The 22919-nt window shown below is 45.9% G+C and overlaps 2 protein-coding genes and 1 long non-coding RNA gene across 3 annotated transcripts in view; 2 read left to right on the top strand and 1 right to left on the bottom strand.

Moving 5' to 3' along the window:
* TSPAN16 (tetraspanin 16) overlaps positions 1–5121 on the top strand; it is a 53866-nt gene extending 48745 nt beyond the window's left edge. Inside the window, exon 10 of the mRNA XM_083594025.1 lies at positions 4949–5121. The gene's annotated coding sequence lies outside the window, so the exon portion shown is untranslated. The remainder of the gene's footprint in view (positions 1–4948) is intronic.
* Positions 1–22919, bottom strand: part of RAB3D (RAB3D, member RAS oncogene family) — a 33379-nt gene that overhangs the window by 8751 nt on the left and 1709 nt on the right. Inside the window, 2 exon segments of the mRNA XM_083594100.1 lie at positions 3165–3392; positions 7773–8030. Of these exon segments, the coding sequence (XP_083450226.1) occupies positions 3165–3392 (228 nt within the window). The 5' untranslated portion in view covers positions 7773–8030.
* LOC310753140 lies at positions 8048–11690 on the top strand. The gene is made up of 4 exons (XR_014543223.1): positions 8048–8228; positions 10519–10563; positions 10844–10924; positions 11190–11690. It is a non-coding gene; the product is annotated as an uncharacterized lncRNA (long non-coding RNA).

The following is a 22919-nucleotide window of genomic DNA, read 5'->3' as shown; positions in this document are numbered from 1 at the left end:
CATACAAAAATAATTTAACATCTTTCTTGGGCAGTTCCAAACCTATTATTCCAAGAAGAAAGGCCTCTGGTTTTTTTAATAAATGTATATTTCAACATTTTTTTCAGTTCGTTATAAATCTTCTCCCAGAAGTCTTTCACCTTGGGACAAGTCCACCACATATGAAAAAAGGTACCTTCTTGAGTCCACAGCTCTTAACCACTACACCACACTGGCTCTGTACAGCATGTGCTGTAGAGGGAAGTGAGGGGCAGATAGGGCCCATCAACCTGGGAAGGTAGCCCATCTAGGAGAAGAAAAACTCTGATCCTAAACCTCTGCTGCCTTGTGGGACATCTTCAGGAGAAGAAAAAGCTAAGGAGCAAACCCTACACGAATCCAGAGTCCTTAAGACGGTCGGGATGGCACCTTGAACGCCTCCATCCAGAAACTCCTGCAGCCAAGCTGGTGCCAAACGTATTGCCCTGCTTTCCTTTGGACCACATCAGTGAGGCCGAGAGCAGGGACTTGTTGTCTCAGCAGCCCAGGACCTCCATACACACTGCCCAGCCTTGCACCCCAAAGAGGTCACTTCTGTGCTCGTAATGCAGCGGTTTGACTTCACCCCCGGAGGCGCACTCCATTATCTCTGAAGGCAGACGGATGTCAACAAACAATAGACACAAGACAAGGTGCAGGCCAAGTCACTTGAGTCGAGAGTCGGTGGTGGTTCAGCTGGGCCCAGGACACTTGGACCAGAAGGTTTGCTCAGTTGTGGACATGCTGCAGTTGCTATGGACCATGGAGAATGGTGCCATGTCAAGACAGGCAGAAGATATGCAGAAAGACCCTCCTCAGGTCTGGAGTTCTCTTCCCCCACAAACCCGAAAGTCTGAGCATCTTCCAACAGAAATATCACAGTTTTATATGTGGTTCAGCTTTTTGAGGTCTGAGACACTCCTTCTCCTGAATTTGGTTTTATCAATAGGGGAGCACTTTGATGAGTTGCTTTCAAAAAACGCTGTAACCTACTCTGACTTTTCAGGGTTGGTGGACGCTCAAAGTCCAAATAAAGAGGAAGCCAGTGTAGACCTTTGGATGGTGCCAGCAATTTCCTGCTCCACCAGAAGGTAGGACATTGTATTCAGTACTGGCGATGGTTGTCACTGGAGACTTCCACAAGCACACAACCTTTCTAGCTAAACAGACAGGTTCCATTTATTTATTTTATTTACTTATTGCAGGGTTATGTCTTCCTTTTATGTCATCTCTCTCCCAAAGGTGGCACTAGCTAGGACTCTGCTCCAAACCTGGGTTGGGGACACCTGGCTGGATGTGGGTGGTGCTCTGGTCAAAACCACTGAGCCTCTTGGGCTTGCCGATCAGAAGGTTGGCGGTTTGAATCCCTGCGACGGAGTGAGCTCCCATTGCTCTGTCCCAGCTCCTGCCAACCTAGCAGTTTGAAAGCATGCCAGTGCAAGTAGATAAATAGGTACCATTGCAGCGGGAAGATAAACGGCGTTTCCAAGCGCTCTGGCTTCCATCACGGTATTCCGTTGCACCAGAAGCGCTGGCCACATGACCCGGAAAGCTGTCTGTGGACAAACACCGGCTCCCTTGGCCTGAAAGCGAGATGAGTGCTGCAACCCCATAGTCGCCTTTGACTGGACTTCACCGTCCAGGGGTCCTTTACCTTTTACCTTTTTTATGGAGGCACACAAAACTAGTGTGGGACATAGCCTGAACCTTGGGTAAAAACGGAAAGTTCAATTGGCTGCCATTCTCTACAAGCACAGTGTGAGTCTATATAGTTTCACTATATAGTTGCCAGGGAGGCGAATGGAATCGTACTGTTCCTGTAGAGAATGGCGGCCAATTGAACTTTCCATTTTTGTTATTTTGTTATTGTGAGACCAGGTTTAAATCTAGAGTGCTGATATGGCCTAGGATGTTGATGAACTCTGGCTTTTCTCTATAGCTCAGTGGCACATGAGAGCCCATGCAGCCTAAAGTCCTACATCATCAGACACCTTCAAGAGTTGTACTGTGTTAGCCCAACATACGTGTCACCTTTCAGTGGCACACCCAGATGAGTGAAGCAGCAGTGCTGGCACACAAGCCAGTGCCTTTCCCCTTGTGCACTTGTTTCCAGCACTGGCTGGAGAGAAACTTGAGGATGAAGCAAGGAAACATGGAGCTGACAAGCTGCACTCTGAGCCCAGGAATAGTCAAAGCCAGAGCTGCTGGCATAGCGAAGCAAAAACATCTCCAAAGGAATGGACCAAAAAGCTAGCCACCTCAGTGCTTGGATTCAAGGGTTCAAAGGAAGCAGAGGGCTACAAACCTGGCTGAATCAAGACACTAAAAATCAAACACAGAAGAAGGTACAGTTTGGGCTTCCATAATATCTGCTCGCACCCTATTCAGGACACCCATGCCATGTAATACACACCATGGTCGGTCTGTTTCCAAGTGGAGAGAGATGCCAAGATTCTGCTGGAGCACAGAATTCAGATGGGAACCTCCCTTTTCATTTTTGTAAGTGCAAGTTTCTAGTCCTTGTGACTGCCAAAATACACCCGAGTGGGAGTGGCAACGCCTCCAGACATCTCTGAAGGCAGAAGTGTGGCTGAACCTTAGTTCCATCGGTTGCTCCCCACCTTGTTCCTTCTCACTCCTCCAACCTAGCAAAAGAAGGGACACCTGCAGGGCTTGGATTGCCTGGGATTGGAATAGAAATTTAATTTGACATATTTATTGCATAAAAAAGGTAAAGGGACCCCTGACCGTTAGGTCCAGTCGTGACCGACTCTGGGGTTACGGCACTCATCTTGCTTTATTGGCCGAGGGAGCCGGCATACAGCTTCCGGGTCATGTGGCCAGCATGACTAAGCCGCTTCTGGAGAACCAGAACAGAGCACGGAAACACCGTTTACCTTCCCGCCGGAGCAGTACCTATTTATCTACTTGAACTTTGATGTGCTTTCGAACTGCTAGGTTGGCAGGAGCAGGGACTGAGCAACGGGAGCTCACCCCGTTGCGGGGATCTGAACCGCCGACCTTCTGATCGGCAAGTCCTAGGCTCTGTGGTTTAACCCACAGCACCACCCGCGTCCCATTAACTGCATAGGATACATACAACTGGCCAAGTTTCTGTGCACCCCTCGCCAAGAACGGTTTCTTACCCAGATCTGCAGCTTGACTCTCTTTTCATTCCTGTAGACAGTCTTGACCTTGAAGTCGATGCCCACAGTACTGACAAAGGCCGAAGTGAAGGAGTCGTCAGCGTATCGGAAGAGGAACGACGTCTTGCCTACACTGCTGTTGCCGATGATCAGCAGCTTGAACATGTAGTCAAAATTCTGGTCGGCAGCATCTTTGGGCGCCTGCCGGGTGTCATTTGCAGAGGCCATCTGTGAGACGAGAGGAAGGCAGCTGAAACTCCAAGGGTCAAATTCCCACCGCTCTTTCCAGAGCTCACAGAGAAAACCAGCTCCAGAGAGTCAAGGCTTCTGTTTGGCCCTCGAGTTTAACCAAACTGCTCACTGCTCCAGGAGTGGCACTTTACATGAGGTACCCAAGAAGATCAGGATTAATGCAGAGAGGGAAGCCTCAGTTTTCTAGGGCTGCCATACGTCCAGAATTTTCTGGAAATCATTGGTATTTAGCCATCAAAAATTGTGTCCGGGCAGAATTTTCGGGAACTGCTTTAAATGTCCAGGAAAACCCAGGCATATGGCAACCCATGTCAGAAGTGGGGTTTTTTTTTTGCTGGTTTTCTTAAAAAACAGCTCAAACCCCGATTTTGCCAAAAAAACTCAACTCAACTTATGTGTCTGGAATTTCACTTTCTGAAATATGGCAACCCTACAGTATGGATCATGGGCATAGCAGGGAGGCTGTGTGTGCAGGGGGCAGCTGCCCACCCCATCAAGTAAATAATAATAAAAAATACTTAACTCAAAGTATAAATAATCAGACTATCTGAAATTGAAATGCTTGCTGAGGTCACTTGGATAATGTTGTGAAAGGTTTTCAGCCAATCCAATAAATCTTGTTTTAGTTTAGATTTTTTAAAAGTAGGATTTAAAAAGGTGCATGTTCTTTGTAATTTTGCAAAATATACTCATTAACCGCATAAAAGTTACTCCCTGATATTAATTTTTTTAAAAAAACTTACTAGTTTTCAATTGACTGAAGTGTCTGACAGATTTTTTCCTGAGCACTTGGGGTCAAAAGAAAGTTAACAACTTATTTATTATTATTATTATTATTATTATTATTATTATTATTATTCAGTTGTATCTTGGTTGACAAATGCCTTGCGACTTGAACGTTTTGGCTGCAAACCCAGAAGTGAGTTTTCCGGTTTGGGAATGTTCTTTGGAACCCGAACGTCTGATGCGGCTTCCGCAGCTTCCGATTGGCTGCAGGAGCTTCCTGCAGCCAATTGGAAGCCACACCTTGGTTTCTGAACGTTTTGGAAGTCGAACGGACTTCCGGAACGGATTCCGTTCGACTTCTGAGGTACGAATGTATTTATACCCCACCCATTTAAAACAACTGTTGTTGAGACATTTCATTCCAAATCTGCCAGACAGAGCCAGGCAGAGGATGATAGCAGGTGGGTGTCCTGATCCCCCCAACATAAATCCTGGCTACGGCCATGGTATGCATGCCTCTTGTAGGAGGGGGCCCACCGAGGGGGCCTTGCCTGACCCCCCTCCTCTCAAATCTTAAAGACGGCAGAACTCACAGACTCTGTTCTGAAGCTTTGATTAAAAGGAAGTGTCCCAAAACAGCATCACTTGCCTCCCTGCCCTTCACATGGTTCAATCCATAGTTGTTGGCAGTAGACATAGGGATTGTGAGAACGTTTTTTATGTATGCTACAACAGCAGCAAGAATATTTATTGCAAAGTATTGGAAGACACAAGAACTACCCACTTTGGAAGAATGGCAGATGAAGGTGATGGACTATATGGGATTGGCAGAAATGACCGGCAGAATCCGAGACCAGGGAGAAGAGTCGGTGGAAGAAGATTGGAAGAAATTCAAAGATTATCTACAGAAATATTGTAAAATTAATGAGTGTTAGAATGATGTTGAATTGAAATTAAGTGGTTTCCAGCTGTAATGCTTTAAGAGAATATGAAAAAAAGGATTATAAATAGGTAATAATATAATGGTAAGGATTTGCTGAACTAACAAATTGGGGGTGGAATACAAAAAAGGGAGGTATGAGGAGGTCCGGGAAACAAGTTAAAAGAAAATAAGTAATTGAAAATCTATGTGTGTTTTTTTTTATTTCTTTCTTAAAAAGTTTTTTTTATTCTGTATTTTTGTTATTCTGTTTTCTCTTTTTTTTATTGTAATACTATAAAAAATCTTAATAAATATCTTATAAAAAAAAAGACATCGGGATTGTGGTAGGAGATAGAGAGCGCATCATGCCATTGGTGGCAATAAAAGAGCAACACCTGCATAACTAGCTCTGGGCAATCTGCCATCAATTCTTGCAAAGGAACATGCCCACACCTAGTGATTCCCATTGTCCCTGCGGCTATAATCTTAGAGTGATGTGTCAGGTTGCGTTATAACCCCAAAGACTGAACGCTCTGGAATGTGGGTCAGCAAACTAAGGCCCAGGGGCCAGATGCAGCCCACCAGGCTTGTAAATCCGGCCCGTAGACCCTGCCGCCTGCTTGGTCAATCCCTCTGGGAGCAGCCGCCATCTTGGCCGTGTATATCCCACCGTGCTCTCATATTTGCTTTCTCTCCCCATATATTGTCTTGTTTTTCTTGTTTTTTGTGCACTACAAATAAAATATGTGCAGTGTGCATAGGAATTCGTTCATTATTTTTTTTCAAAATATAGTCCAGCCTCCCACAAGGTCTGAGGGACAGTGGACCGGCCCCCTGCTGAAAAAGTTTGCCGATCCCCGCTCTGGAAGGCCATAGGCAGCCAGGGACAAAAATCAGGGCCATCAGTCAGAGAAAAGTGCTGGGGGCAATCTGTGTGACTCTTTAGATCACATCCTGTGGCTGGCTCCGATATCTGCAGGCTTACTTACGTGTCAAGGCAGGTGTTCTACCGGGAACGGGGGCAAATTCAGTTCGGTTCACATTTAAAATGGAACCTACCCATACCTTCCGAAATGACAGGAGAACCAAAATATACGACGTCACAGGTGTGCAAGGTCAAAGGTGTGGCACGGCGCTGAGCCCCCAAAACGTTGGGCCCGAGGCATCACCTCTGCCTCAAAGCACTAAACAGGTAAAGGGACCCCTAACGGTTAGGTCCAGTCGCGGACGACTCTGGGATTGCGGTGCTCATCTCACTGTACGGACCGAGGGAGCCAGCGTTTGTCCGCAGACAGCTTCTGGGCCATGTGGCCAGCATGACTAAGCTGCTTCTGGCGAATGAGAACAGCGCACGGAAATGCCGTTTACCTTCCCACCAGAGCAGTAATTATTTATCTACTTGCACTTTGACATGTTTTTGAACTGCTAGGTTGGCAGGTGCAGGGACTGAGCAACAAGAGCTCACCCCGTCGCGGGGATTCGAACCCCCAACCTTCTGATCAGCAAGCCCTAGACTCAGTGGTTTAGACCATAGCGCCACCCGCGTCCCTACCAAAGCACTAAACAGTGCCATCCTATTTGGTTTCTACAGTTTTGTGCCTAGCATGCTCTCTAGAATTGATGTGCACCAGTGCTATCTGTTATTTTAGGGAAACAGGTGCCGGTATTGAACATGAAGTTTTTACAATAAGTGACACACTTTTAACATTTTTTTTTGGGGGGGGGGAGAAAGTGCCAGTACTGGTTAGCTTGAGAACCCCCAGAAAAAAGCACTGATCTCCACCTTTTCTAATATAAGCTCTCTCTGCAGGGTCAGATTTGAAAGTGGGCAGAACAATGCATGCAAATTTGACATTTGCACGGTGGCCTGGCCTCGTTTCTACAGACACCAGCCTCCATCCTTCATCCGGATAATCAAGAGCCAATATCCAAGTTCAAGGGCATATTCCAGACAGGCAGAAACACTCAAGGAGGAGCAGTGAGGGTTGTGGCCTGGGAAGGGTGCTGAGGGAGGCCCTGGGGGGGGGGGGCTGACAGTCCACACTCCACCTTAGCACAAAAAACCCACATCCAGCCTATTGATGGCTGCAATTCTGTTCACACCTGCAAAGAGGGCTCCAAACCAAACCCCATTTACCTGGGAGTAAGCCCCACTGAGGGATGCGGGTGGCGCTGTGGGTTAAACCACAGAGCCTAGGACGGCGGTTCGAATCCCCATGATGGGGTGAGCTCCCGTTACTTGGTCCCTGCTCCTGCCAACCTAGCAGTTCGAAAGCACGTCACAGTGCAAGTAGATAAATAGGTACCACTCCGGCAGGAAGGTAAACGGCGTTTCCGTGTGCTGCTCTGGTTCGGCAGAAGCAGCTTAGTCATGCTGGCCACAGCTGTACGCCAGCTCCCTCGGCCGATAAAGCGAGATGAGCGCCACAACCCCAGAGTCGGTCACGACTGGACCTAATGGTAAGGGGTCCCTTTACCTTTACCTTTAAGCCCCACTGAATCCAACAGGACTTACCTGTGTAGTCAAGAACTTTTAAAACCTTGTCCTCATTTAGAAACATGTGCTTTGGGTCCCCCCCGAAGCCTTAAGAAAAGCTATTTAAAAAACCCAACAACTTTACGCTCAAGAAGCATACTGTGCAAATCTAAAGCTTGCACACTGCATTGTGCCCTTGGGTTGCCCCTAGCAAATACATTACTTTACTTACACTGGTTTGTCAGCCTTTGGACTTCCCGTTTAAGTTACGTAGATTGTCAAATCCAAAGCAGAGTCTACTTCCCCTGACGCACACATATTCACACACAGAGAAACAGACCCATTTCAACAGCTGCTGGTGCAAGAAACAGCCTCTCTTCCTCTTCTCTTTGCAGACCAAACAGTGCAGAAATCCAGGAGGCAGAGCGGAGCAGTAAAGCTCCAGTCCCTCACCACATCCGGAATCCCTCTTCAGGTGTGTCACCTCAGGCTAAGAAAGCACACAGAAGGAGTCACCGAGTTCTTCCCTGTTGTGAAAGCGAGTGCAACCCCCCCTCCAAACTATGACACATCACGACACATCCTAAATAGCAAACAGCTGTGTTTGAACATCCACCCAGAAGGAGCCCCACCCTGGCATGACTAAGGGCACCTAAGACAGTCGGAAGATGAGGAGAACCCTGCTCAGGTATGACAGAATATTTCTTTATGAAATTAGATGTCACTATACTGCTTCTTCTCCGGGACGCGGGTGGTGCTGTGGTCTAAACCACTGAGCCTCTTGGGCTTGCCAATCAGAAGATCAGCGGTTCAAATCCCCGCAACAGGGCGAGCTCCCATTGCTCGGTCCCAGCTCCTGCCAACCTAGCAGTTCAAAAGCACGCCAAAAGTGCAAGTAGATAAATAGGTACCGCTCTGGCGGGAAGGTAAATGGCGTTTCCGTGTGCTGCTCTGGCTTTGGTGTTCTGTTGTGCCAGAAGCAGCTTAGTCATGCTGGCCACATGACCTGGAAAAACTGTCTGCGGACAAATACCGGCTCCCTCGGCTTGTAAAGCAAGATGAGTGCCGCAACCCCAGAGTTGTTTGCGACTGGACTTAACTGTCAGGGGTCCTTTACCTTTTTTTATACTGCTTCTCCTTAGGCAAAGCCCCACCTCCACTGTCTCAGGGAAAGGTATTGACTGATGGCTCTTTGCAAACAGAGTCAGTGGCCAGTGTTGGAAACTCAGATATATAAGCTGGATGCGAAATGGCCCCTTGAACCACATTTACAGCTACCAAAACAGAATGTCTTGTTGCCCTTCAGGGCTAGACGGCATGAAAGTCTTATCTTTCAATACAATTTTGGGGTTCCTGAAATTCATTCTGATTGTGCAGATAAAATGTAACTGATAGAGTTCTACAGGGTGGGTGAAAGCAGTCAAGATCCAAGGATCCCCAGGCATGCAGCTCTAGATGGTGGAGACATCACGCGCCATCTTGGCGCCCGGGCATCTTCACTTGGTGTCAGAGACCAGGCTGAGGAGTACTGCTCTGATGAGGAATGGTGAGAGCCTCCCCCTCCCCCTGACCAGGATCCTGAAGCTGCCCAGTAGCAGAAAGACAGTATAGATTTGGAACAGTGGTTTGCAGAGGGGCATAGTTCTGAAGGCAAAAGTTGGGAAGAACTGGGGGGTGAACAGCAAGGTGAAGAAGAACTGGAAGAGAGAGAGCTAACAGACTTTCTCTCACTGGAAAGGTAATGGGCATACTGAAGGACAGCTGGACATATAAAAGGCCCCATTACCTTCAGTAGCTTAGGGCCTCATCAAACCTAAATCCGGCCCTGGGTACAAATAATAATTATTGAACTATTTAATCTTCTTATCCATTACACTCTACTCACAGGTATATTTTAGGCTAGCCAGCCTTCCCAGTATGCTAGTGATGTAGATGAATGAGCGCACTGATACATCTGAGCCTTACCTGGTCCTTTCCTCTCTGAGCAGGCTTCCCATAGCGCAGACATGCAATCCAACCAGCCTGACAGGTTTAGCTCTCTGTGGCAAAGTGCTGCTCAGAAAAGCCACCTTTCCGGTTCCCCAAGTTTGATCAGCACCCAGGCCTACTGATTCCAGAGTTTCTGAACAGAAACAAATCCAGTTCAGGGCCAAAGAAAACCTGGGACACAGGCAGCCTCAAGCCCTGAATTCTGCATCGAGTCCTCACTTTTTTCTCTGCAGCTACAACAGATTCCCCCACAAGTTTTTAGGTTTGGAACCGACTCCTACCAACTAAATCCCTCGTACTAAGATTTGTCTAAATAACCAGCTGAATAGAAAGACTCAGCTACCAATAGTTCTACTGACTGACAAGAATGAGACAAGATACTTTGCACTTCACATTTTACTACTGGTTTGCCACTAAATCATCTCTGCACTGCAAGAATCCTTTCATATGTTTTGTATGTGAGAACCCAGATTCAGTTTCTAAGTATTCCTGGTTTACTTTCATTATCACTTCATAAAAGTCACTCCACATCTCTGACAGACCCTCCAAGTGTCCCTATATTCCAGGGATAGTCCTGGATTTACAGAAGCTGTTTTAGTTACCGTATTTTTCGCTCTATAAGATGCACCAGACCACAAGACGCACCTAGTTTTTGGAGGGGGAAAAGAAGAAAAAAATATTCTGAATCTCAGAAGCCAGAACAGCAAGAGGGATCGCTGCACAGTGAAAGCAGCAGTCCCTCTTGCTGTTCTGGCTTCTGTGATAGCTGCGCAGCCTGCATTCGCTCCATAAGACGCACACACATTTCCCCTTACTTTTTAGGAGGGAAAAAGTGAGTCTTATAGAGCAAAAAATACGGTACTTATTTGATTTCAAAATGTCCCGCTTTTTCTTAGGACATCCCTATCTTCATTGGAGAACTGTTGGAGGCAAATCATCATCATTATTTGTGGTTTCATTTAACGTCAATTATACTTATTTTTAATTAGGATCTTCTTGTAACCTGCCCTGGGGCATTTGGTGCCAGATGAGCCGTAAGTACAATGAATGAATGAATGAATAAATAAATAAATAAATAAATAAGAATGACGTGTTTTATACTGAAATGGTTCTGTGTTCTAAATTTGTTAGAAAAGCTTCATTGGCCTGAATCCTAATGTATTCTGAATCTGGGGTGGGGGTGAGCGGGGGGAGGAAACCATTTTTCTATTAAGAATAAAATCACCATTGACTGTCCCCATCCTAAGCCACTCATCTTCAAAATCAAAACAATATGGGCACCCTCTTATATACATATGTATATAATTAATATAGTTAACCCCCAGAGCGTCGCAGAAGCTGACTGAGGGGCAGAATGCAGAGAAGAAAGAAGGAGAAGGAATGAAAGATAAGCAGGTAAGACAAGAGAGGGCTTGAAGGAAGGGAGGGAGGCTCCAAACTGGGTGACTGGGGGGGAAGGAATAGGCTGAGGAAATAAGACATGGAGAGACATTGGGGACTCAGCTACATTAGTAAAGAAAAAGCGTTTTATATGTGTTATAACACTGTGACACCAGAGAGCGCTGTGGAGTCCCGTCTTCCGCCAACATGATTTTCCACTTACAATACGATTTTCCACTTTACAATGCGTTTTCCTGAAAAGTTTTTTTGCTGTGACTAGATCCAGCCTGAAACTGAAAAGACGAGTCAAGTATTGATGAAAACAGCCAACAATAGCGGCTAGAGCATCAGACGAGGACTGAGGAGACCCAGGTTCAAATCTTCGCTGGGCCATTTTTTGGGCCAGCTCCTAGCTCCCAGTCTAACCTCCCTCATAGGTTATTGTAAGCACAAAATGGGAGGGGGCAGAACACCACCCCCAGCTTCTTGGAAGAAAGACAAGACAAGAATGTAATGAAATAAATAAATGTGAGACGAAGACCGATCTGCTATGTCATCAACACAGATCATTGTACAGTGGAACCTTGGTTTTCGAACTTAATCCCTTCCGGAAGACCATTTGGCTTCCAAAAAGTTCAAAAACCGAGGATCAATGGCTGGCTGCAAAGTCAATGGGAAAAAATAAAAAATGCGCCTCAGAAGACGTTTGGCTTCCAAAAATCGTTAGAAAACTGGAGCAGTTACTTCAGGTTTTTCGGCGTTTGGTAGCCAAGGTTTGACTGTAGAGGATAAACCTCGCAAAAGGCCTCTTAGCTTGAGGTGGCTGGTATTTTTAGAAGAAAACTAGAGGGCTCAACAGACTTGCGCATGCACAGTTTGTGAGAAGCGCCGGATTTGTTAGAAGACCATTTAAACAAACCTTTCCATCTTCCAAACTCGCAAATGTATTGTGTTCCATTGGCTCTTTTAACCACTTCACTCACATTCACTGTTCTCTGTCCTCTGCTTGTGCAATTGCCAGGGTAAGTTCAGGCTCAACCAATAACCTGACCCATCCCCTCCTCTTCAAGCAAAGTGCAAGGACAAACACACCTTTTTAAAATGCTGCTTTTTAGAACACTGTGAAGCACGGAATAATATTTTAACTTCTGCTGAATGTGAGCCACACTGAACACCCCACGGAATCATTAACCACTCTAATAATTAGAACATTTAAGTACGGGTAAAATGTTAACTGTTCCTCGTGAGGTGTTCCCAGATACATTACTTAAGAGCCACAAACCTGCGGAAAAGTGCTGCAGTATGGAATGGGAGTCAATTTAACTAGCCACGCAGATCTGTCTTTTCTTGGCAACAACACGGCACAGCTCAGCGCTGTGGTAATCTTGCTGCTTCATCACCTCCCGCACATCACAGAGAGGAACAGGGAGCCAGAGGGGTTGGAGATCTCAGCATCAGCACAAACTGGGGTGGGGAAGGTTTAAATGGGGTATTTTCTTTTTAATCAACAAATGCAAAACCTGCTCTGCTGAGGATGTGCATTAGGTTTCTTCTCCACATTCTGTCCTGTATTAGTAGTTTTCACACGTGACACAAGTAGCGTCTTGTAATGGTTCTAGGGTGTGCTCGTGCGTAAGTTGTCGCCACTCCTGGCTAGGTTACCTGGGTGAACCCTTTCTGTCTGGACAGCCTCTCACCCGTGGCTGTCTCAATCGCTGGCAGAATCCGTCAGTGGGCCTTTCTTGAACTTCTTCCAGCAAAGAAGTTCTTTGACGCCTAGTCTCCTCCTACTCTCCCTGCGCAGAAGTCTTCTGCGCAGGGAGTGTGTGGACAGCGGAGGACCCGTGCTCTCCCCGCTGGTCTCCGGCAAGGAGTCCTGGAGTCCCCTCGCCGATTCCCTCATCTGCCCCCCTTCTCCACTGGTGCTACGCTGATTTCCTTCCCCAGCAGATGGGCTGCCTCTCTCCCTACTGGGACCCTCTCCGGCATCCCTCTGGAGCCTTCCCTCCGCCTCTGGCTCCGATGGCAGTTCCCTGACACGTCTGAAGGACTCAAATATTTTGGGGGGGGGGACGGGCGGGGGGAATCCTATTTATGACAAGCCAGAAACAGATTTTGAAATCTGTTGCACTGTAAGCAACTCGCTGGCATATGGAAGCACAAACTAACTTTTTGATTGAGAAGGGGCGAGTTCTCGAATACAGATAAGGTAAACTGGAGGAAAAAAATAAACAAGGACAAAGGAACCATAGTGGGAAGAGGAACACACATTCCGAGAGCTGTAAGATTTATCACAAAATCTGGCTCCTTCAGGAGGAAGAACAAGGTATGATTTTAAAAATAAAACTAGTTTTTGGAGTATCTGTTATAAGAACAATGCACAACTACTGTAGCACCAACTGGGTTCTTGTGGCACTTTGGTGTGACAGAACCACACATCATCCTCTTTAAAAATGCAGAGGCATGCTGTTTGATGTGTCTAATTACAAATAAATAGTAAAAAAACCCAAAACTTTACAAAATCACACTACCAACTGGTACATGATAAAATTAAAAACAAAACCCAAATCTCTAGAGGACAGAATTCCAAAGTCGGGAAACCTCTTGAAGTCTGTGGGCATATAAATGTACATGGCAGTAAATTCCATTGAACTCAACGGACTCTGTTTCTATGCAGCTATGTATAGGATTGCAATGCAAAGGCCCTCATGGGACTCGGGTGATATACCTAAAAAGCTATTCCTGCTTAATCCCAGAGAGAAAGTCAGTACAATGCCGAATTTAATACTGAATTTCACTGGATGCCTCTCAGACTCATGTTATTTTAAAAATAGTTTTTTTTAAAAAGGAATGCGTTGCTCTAGTCCTCACCATGCAAACAGTGTTCCTGGGAGCTCACAGGTTGAATGCTGGTAAATGTACAGTATTTAGATGATAATCAGACTACATTATGTAATCTAGGCAAATGCATGAATGACTGCATGATGAGTCTGCATAAAGATGAAGCAGGTCCTGCGTGCTCTGCACTTATGACGTTGTTTTATACTAAGTTAGACTAATGTTGGTTCAGCATCCAGCTTGGCACTTGCAGTGGCCATCAGAGTCCTGAGGCAGAGGACTTTCTCAGCCCTGCTACCCAAAATGCTCAGGTCAAACTTAGGGCCTTCACCCTGCAAAGAATGTGCTCCGATGTGCAGCTGCGAGTGCACTCAAAACGCTCTATCGTCTAATTAGATTATTTGCACCCTGCCTTTCAATGAAATGATTCTCAAGAAGACAGTGATCTGAGCCTGCAATTCGAAGAGAGCACAGCTGAAATGATCTTCTGCATCCCCTCAAGACAACACACGATTCAGCCCCTCTCGGCAGTGGCACCTGCCCTGTGGAACGCCCTCCCACCAGATGTCAAAGAGAACAAAAACTACCAGACTTTTAGGAGACATCTGAAGGCAGCCCTGTTTAGGGAAGCTTTTAATGTTTAATAGACTATTGCATTTTAATATTCTGTTGGAAACTGCCCAGAGTGGCTGGGGAAACCCAGCCAGATGGGCGGGGTATAAATAAAATAATAATCATCATCATCATCATCATCAAGAACAGCAGCAGGACATGTACATGAAACGAGGGAAAGAGGCAGGCAAAGAGAGTCATAGAATTGTAGAGTTAGAAGGGACCACAAGTCACCTAGTCCAAGCCCCTGGAACGCAGGAATCTCAACTAAAACATCCCTGACAGATGGCCACCCAGCCTCTTCTTAAAAACCTCCAATGAGGGAGAGTCTACTACCTCCCGAGGGAGTCTGTTCCAATGTCAAACAGCTCTTACTGTCAGAAAGTTCTTCCTAATATTTACTCGGAATCTCCTTCCTTGTCATTTGAAGCCATTCATTCAGAGTTCTACCCACCAGAGCAGGAGAAAACAAGCTTGCTCCATCTTCCATGGGAAAGCCCTTTATATATGTGAAGATGGCCATCACACCATCTCCTCTTTTACAGGCTCAACATACCCAGACCTCCTTCAACCGTTCCTCATAAGGCTTGGTTTCCAGACCCTTGATCATCTTGATCTCCCTTGTCTGCACACGTTCCAGCTTGTCAACTGTGACACCCAGAACTGGACACAGGATTCCAGGTGTGGTCTGACGAAGGCAGAATACACAGGCACCATTACTTCCCTCACTCTGGACACAATACATCTGTTGATGCAGTCTGGAATAGCATTACTGTAGCTTATTTTGCCTGTGCATCACACTCAGTGCCAGATTTACGTATAAGCTAAGCAAGTTATAGGTCAGGGCACCACTCTCTTGGGCGCCCCAAAAAAATTTAAAGGGAAAAAACCCTGCATGTACATTTCCAAAATATAAGATAAAAACCAAATAAAATAAAACCTACATACAGCAACAGTGTTTTGTGTTGTGTAGGCTCCTATTCGTTATGTGCAAATGGCTTTAGATACCTATTTGGTCCATAAATTACCATATATCATATATTCAACACACAAAAACAGCGACAATTTGTTGTTGACAAAGGACAGCTAGACATATAAAGGGCCCCATTACCTTCAGTAGCTTAGGGCCTCATCAAACCTAAATCCAGCCCTGATCACACTGTTGACTCATGTTAAGCTTGTGGTCTACTAAGACCCCTTAGATACTTTCCACATGTACAACCAGTAAGCCAAATGTCCCGCATCTGGTTCTTTTTGCCTAAGTGCAGAATGCTGTATTTGTCCCTACTGAAATTCAGTTTGCCACCACACTCCAGCAGCTGTGGGCACCTTCAAATTTATCCTTTCCCCTCAAAGCAAAGGTAAAGGTAAAGGGACCCCTGACCATTAGGTCCAGTCGTGGCTGACTCTGGGGTTGCGGCGCTCATCTCGCTTTATTGGCCGGGTCATATGGCCAGCATGAGTAAGCCGCTTCTGGTGAACCAGAGCAGCACACGGAAATGCCGTTTACCTTCCCGCCAGAGCGGTACCTATTTATCTACTTGCGCTTTGACGTGCTTTCGAACTGCTAGGTTGGCAGGAGCAGGGACTGAGCAATGGAAGCTCACTCCGTCGCGGGGATTCGAACTGCCGACCTTCTGATTGGCAAGTTCTAGGCTCTGTGGTTTAACCCACGGTGCCACCCACGTACCCTTAAAGTAATTGCATCTTATGTCTACTCCCAACGGCAACTTCCTTGCTATTTAGCTTGGTTCTGTTATGTCCACCTGTTCTCACTACTGTTGAAGTGACAGCTTTGCATCGGTTCCAGTTTCTCAGAGCCTGAATTTGGGTTAAAAAAAGCCATGCAGGCAGGACAGCAAGTTCTGGAGAAGGGTGGGAAGATTATTTGCCTTTTCCTAAGGTGCTTCCTCTCTTGTTTGAAGATGCGCCTTGAAGGAAACAAACTAGGGTCATTTGAGAACTCCTCATCAAGGACCCCCAATAAGGTGAGGCCACCAACTTGCAACTTCCACTGGTGAATCCAGAGACGCTCATATGATTCTGCAGCAGAGCAGACACTTTAAAAAAAAAAAATTTAAGAATAATTTTTTATTAACCGACCAATCACATCAAATCAAACCAAATTACATAAATTCCAAATTACACAGCCGAATTTTAAATTTTTGTTGGGGGTACCCATATTTCAAGTTCCGAAGGGATCCAATCAACTTCTTGCTTCTTACTGCTGTTTTAATGTCCACAAATCTAACCTTATGATGTTCACAGTACTATCCAGTCCTTTCTTATTATTTTTCCACATCTCTTGTTGTTATTTTCATAAATTTTTCCTTTCTCTTTGTGACCTCTGATAGTCTCCGCAAGCTGGTTAGAACAGTTTGTAATCCTGCGTGGATATTTTTTTTTTTATCCAGTAGCCATATCCAGACGTTTTCCATATAACATCACTTCCATACATCAAAACAGTCTTAGCGTCATTAATCTTCACCAATCTGCCTCCTTTCTCAAAACCTCTGAGGAGATTCACTAGGAATGCAGTCTGAAAACAAATCCGTTCTTCCTCCCTGCTATAAATCCTTTGGCAAGATGGCGACTCCGAATTAATTGCTGCACCATTCCCAAAAGCTCTTATTGCTTCTTCGTCTCCATAAAGCATACTTTTGGTTAAAGTTTATCTCCACACAGACCTTAATCATCCTGCTTGGGTCAGGCAGCAGAGCAGACACTTGTGGCTTCTTATACACACAGAGCACTAATAGGAAAACGTACTGCCTCTTCTGCCTCCAATCCCAAGTACAAACACTGAACAGCATTCAGAAAAAGATAACCTATGTAAGTGCAGCACCTAAATCAAGTTACAACAGTACTGTACATGCATAGGGCAAGGCTGAGAAGGGCAGGCTTATTTTTTTCTCAAGCTATGTGCAAAACAATATTGCAAAAAGGGCAGGCAAGGTTCATTTCCTGCCTGCTCCTCCATAACAACATGAAGCAGTAGGTCTGCTCTCTTCTGAGCACAGAAAGGGAGACCTTGAAATGTGAGCTCTCTGTCAAAATAGGCTAGCCCCTTTTCTAGGAAGCAGAGTATGTACAACCCTCTTTGAGCCAGGGCTGACCGGGACTGCGCCACTCTTGCCCTCCTGTACCTTATCCAACAAAGCCTTATCATGGAGAAGCAGTGACAAGCAGAACAAAGCAGATCGGAAGAAGCCCTACGGTTCCCCTCTATTAAGTTCTGAGTGGACATAGCAGGCGACACAGAGATTTCTCCAAGTGGTCCTTTATAGTAAGCTGGAACTGAACTGAACAGCTCAGTCCATAGCTGTCAACTTACAGATATGAAAATAAGGGACCAGCAGCCTCAAAAATAAGGGATCAGCAGCCAAAATAAGGGATTTTCCCAGCACAGGTATGTTCAGCTTCTGAGCCCTTCCAACCCAAAGGCAGAAAGCCCAGCCAGCAGCCAAACGAAGCCTCAAGCGGTGGTTCCCACAGTGCAGCAACCTGGCAAAGGGGATGCAGCAAGGAAAACCACCGTCACCTCTCCACTGGGAAGCGCTGAGCAAAGGCGAGTCCCCAGGCAATGCGGCCGATTTGATCGGCACAAGGCATGCAAGCTCCACCCCCCAGTCATTCTTAGACTCCTTATTGGGTGAGCAACGCAGCCAAGCAACACAGTTGGAGCCTCCCTCCTCCCTGGCCGGCAGGGAGGGAGGGAGAGGAGCTGCTTCCTTTGAAACCTGGGAAATTTAAGGGACATCATCAATAAGGGACAGCAGCGGGACACAGCGCTGGGATAAGGGACTTTCCCGCCAAATAAGGGACGGTTGACAGCTATGGCTCAGCCGGCCTGCTTTTATAGGCAGCCGGCTGTCAGCATTGTAACAACAACAACCCAGGGTTTCCTACCTAAATTAACTTACGTGGACCTGAGTGAAAACTATATACACAATACCCCTGGTGGTCGGTGTGAGAACGTCAATACATAACACCCTCCTTGGCTGCAAATGAGGCTCAACACATCATTAGGAGAACAGGTGCATTCCGGATTGGGCTGCAGAAACATCGAAATGGTGGCATAATATGAATGGGGGGGGGAATATTGTGAGAAGGTGAATTTGGTGGGGAAATGGTTTTTGGAAACAGACATTATGTGCAGGGATCTGGGAAGGAGATTAAGCAGGAATGCCAGTGGGGCAGAAGAGTTGGAACTGGTTTAAATTGTTCTATAAGCACATAAGAAGATCCCCAGCCAGATGGGAGGGCATAAATATTAAAATTATTATTAAAAATTATTATCTATCTAATTCAACATTTGGTCCAGGCAGATTGGAATGAATCTGCCCTTCCCTGTTTGTTTGTCTCTAGCATCTAGTAACTTACAAGTATACTGTACTACATCTTTGGATATATTATGGGCAACAGAAGGACATGCAGGAACAATACTGGTTGGAGCATCCTCACATTTTTGAGGAACCGCTGACAATGTATAAATCACCATAGGGGAGTGCTACATAAATAGTAAATCTGCATTTGCAAAGCATCTTGGGGACAGTGCATTTCAAAGAGCTGAACATATATATTGTGTATGTGTGTGTGTTTTGAAATTAATTCTATACATTTTTGTCCCACGCTTCAGCTGTGAACGACTCCCAGAACACGTAACAATCCTTTAAAAATGAAAATCAGAAGCAAAAATCCTAACTTTAAAACAACAGAAACAGATATTAAAACCAGAGCCAGGTAAGATCCAAACTGTTCTCAGTACAACATCTAACAGGTCTTCACCCAGCGCCAAAAGGATAACCAAATTGGTGCACAACATTCATTTCTACAGAGGCCCAGGATGTAGTAAAGGGAGCCTAAGTACAACAATTCAACAAGAAACACAATTAAAAATAATCCTACAGCTATAACTAATTTCATGCTTCTTTTTCTATTACACATTGGTTAAAGGTGCGTGAAAGAAAGTAATAGAAATGGAAAGAAATTGCATTTGAGTAGATTGGAAGTCTAACACAAAGGTGGGGTGAGGGGTGGTGGATGGTGATGGGAAAAGGAATTATCTGTGGGACTGAGTGTAGGTATGTTTGAATATTTTTAAGGACTGTATGAAATGTATGTTTGTATGCTTGTATATTCGCAATATGTGTGTATTAATGCTGAATTATTTTAACAATAAAAACTTTTCAAAAAATAATAATAATCCTACAGCTATAAAACTGTATAGTCACACAGTTATAATAATATTAAACACCTGCAGCCAATTTAAGCCTTCAGAGTGCATACCTGAGAGAACAAAACTATATGGCCTAAATATGGCCAACCTCAGGGACAGGGGGCAGAAATTTATGTAGATGGCCCTCCTATGAACCTTCAGAGATTTCTCATGGCACAATGAAGGAGTTTCAGACAGGTCTTTCCAACAGATCTCAAAGGGTTATTCAGTACAGTGGAACCTTGGTTGTCGAACTTAATCTGTTCCAGGAGTCCGTTCGACTCCCGGAACCGTTCGAAAACCAAGGGGCAGCTTCCAATTGGCTGCAGGAGCTTCCTGCATTCAATTGGAAGCCGCGTTGAATGTTTGGCTTCCGAAAAACATTTGCAAACCAGAACACTCACTTCTGGGTTTGCGGCGTTTGGGAGCCAAAACGGACGAGTACCAAGGCGTTCAACAACCAAGGTACGACTGTACTGTCGTTGATAAATATTGTCCATTTAGCTCTTCTGAATCCCACAGCCATAGTCTAAAACCTTTTACTGGTTTGGGTGGCCGACCAAAAATTTGTGGTCACCAGGCCCCTTAACCCAAAGGGTGGGATCTTGTCCCCATTTTTATTTTACATGCCTCTTGATTGTAATAGGTGATAGGCGGATAAAGAAAGAAAGAAAGAAAGAAATTATTGGGGTGGGGTGGGGTTTAAAAACAAGTATTTAAAACATTAACAAATAATTAAAATCAAAAGCAAGGTAAAACCAGATTAAAACACTGCATTTTGGAGAACAACCCCTTGCATGGGTAGAATTGTGTTGCACACTCGGAGCATGGAAACTCTCGTGATGCCTTTATTCAATCTGATTTTCATTAATTCTGATTAGCTGCTCATTTAAAAGAGGTATGGTCATGGATTTTTAAATTGTCGGTTTTCTGTGACTGTTTCTGCACACTGCCTGATGAGGATACTGGTCCCGACAGGCAGAATAGAAATCTGGAGCTGGAAAGGGAGACAAGGATCGCCCCTTACATTTTATGCTACCTTGCTGCAGTTGTGGGGATGCTTGGAGACCTCAGGAGGGCAAAGCCAAACTAGAAGACCTGGCCTTCCTCTCTGGAATATGATGGGCAGGGCTGAACGTTCGGCTGCTGTGCTTCTGAGACGCTTGCAACATATGCTTCAGGAGTGCAGAAGGAAAGCAAGCCCAGTGCGCTCCCAGTGTGGACTTGCAACTACAGGGCAATCCCCTGACTGCTTCTCCAGCCCCCAAGGCTGGAAGCCTGAGGTGAGGTTCATCCTGCTTGCCGGAAGAAAGCACAACATTTGCCACGATGAGAGGAACTGTGGACCCTTGCCCATAGTCATTAGTGCTAACTGTTTAAGACTGGTTCCCCCAGGACACTGCTTAGCTCCACAGCAGATAATTAAATCGGATTGCCACTGAGCAAAAAACCAGTGGCAAAACCTGAGCGTCAAAAAGTGTCACAGGGCCATGCTGTGAAAAGCAGACCCCCTCCCTCTGCACTGCTGGAGTCTAACCAAAATCCAGGCCTTCCTTATTGCCACAGATAGCTTCCATGGCAGGAAGTAGCTGAAAGCTGCTGTGCACATTTGTCTATGACTGACAATGGAATGCTCCACTGTGCATTAATAATAATAATAATAATAATAATAATAATAATAATAATTTATTTATATCCCGCCCTCCCCAGCCAAAGCCGGGCTCAGAGCGGCTAACAACAGTAAAAATAGCACAGTTTACATAAAATCACAGTCAATTAATTGAAATACATTCTAAAATCAATTCAGAGTCAAATTAATGGCAACCACTGGGCTCGAGTTCTATGAAGATTACAAAAGGAGAGAGGGGGTCAGACTGTGCCTTGGCCAAAGGCCTGGTGGAACAGCTCTGTCTTGCAGGCCCTGCGGAAAGATGTCAAGTCCCCCAGGGCCCTAGTCTCTTGTGACAGAGCATTCCACAAGATCGGGGCCACAGCTGAAAAAGCCCTGGTTCTGGTTGAGGCCAGCCTAACCTCTCTGTGGCCCAGGACCTCCAAGATGTTTTGTTTGAAGATCGTAAGTTCCTCCGTGGGACATACCAGGAGAGGCGGTCCTGTAGGTACGAGGGTCCTAGGCCGTATAGGGCTTTAAAGGTTAAAACCAGCACCTTAAGCCTGATCCTGTACTCCACCAGGAGCCAGTGCAGCTGGTATAGCACCGGGTGAATGTGATCCCGCGGCGATGACCCCATCATTTAGGGAGGGGGCACTGAGTTAAAATGAGAGTGTACTGTGCAGGTAGCCCAACTTATCAAATGGTTATCAAACGGTAACAGGGCTTAATTTGAACCTGATCACAAGGCCAGGGACATGGTAGGTGCAACATGCCTTTCCAGTAAACAGCCACAACCAGAGCACAAACAGGTTGAATTGGGAGTCTTTTAAGGAGACTGTGACTTTCAGGCAAATATGACATCTCTGAACTACTGAACTGCAGTGAAGCAAATGGGCAGAATTTGAGGCATGGATCTTACAGGGGTGTTGAAGATGTGCCTGGGCTGTACCACTTCTGCTAGCAGATGGGGGAATGCATGACAGAATGCTTCTCCATTCAAAAGCACAAGGAGGCTAAATTAGAACACACATACATCCCGCTTGACCAACAGGCAGGTCTTGGACATTCAGGGATTTATTTTTATTATGGGTATTCAAGTTTTCCAAAACCTCACATACTGCCTGAAGTGCTACAGTACAGATGCAGCTTTAACACCTGGGTAAGGGACACGGGTGGCGCTGTGGGTTAAACCACAGAGCCTAGGACTTGCCGATCAGAAGGTCGGTAGTTCGAATCCCCGCGACGGGGTGAGCTCCCGTTGCTCGGTCCCTGCTCCTGCCAACCTAGCAGTTTGAAAGCACATCAGAGCGCAAGTAGATAAATAGGTACCGCTCTGGCGGGAAGGTAAATGGTGTTTCCATGCGCTGCTCTGGTTCGCCAGAAGCGGCTTAGTCATGCTGGCCACATAACCCGGAAGCTGTATGTTGGCTCCCTCGGCCAATAAAGCGAGATGAGCGCCACAACCCCAGAGTCGTCCGCAACTGGACCTAACCGTCAGGCAGTGGCGTAGCGTGGGTTGTCAGCACCCGGGGCAAGGCAAGTAATTTGCGCCCCCTAACCCGTGGATTTGCGCCCCCTAACCCGTGGATTTGCCCTAACCCCAGATGTTGCGCCCGGTGCGGCCGGCCCCCCCTGCACCCCCCACGCTACGCCACTGCCGTCAGGGGTCCCTTTACCTTTTAAGAAGGCCTTAGACTTGGGCTCATTTTGTTGGGCTTTAATAAAACAAA

The sequence above is a fragment of the Podarcis filfolensis genome (genome assembly GCF_964270895.1).
Source record: "Podarcis filfolensis genome assembly, chromosome: 17".
In the NCBI taxonomy this organism is placed as follows: domain Eukaryota; kingdom Metazoa; phylum Chordata; class Lepidosauria; order Squamata; family Lacertidae; genus Podarcis; species Podarcis filfolensis.
This window is presented reverse-complemented; position numbering and strand designations above follow the sequence as displayed.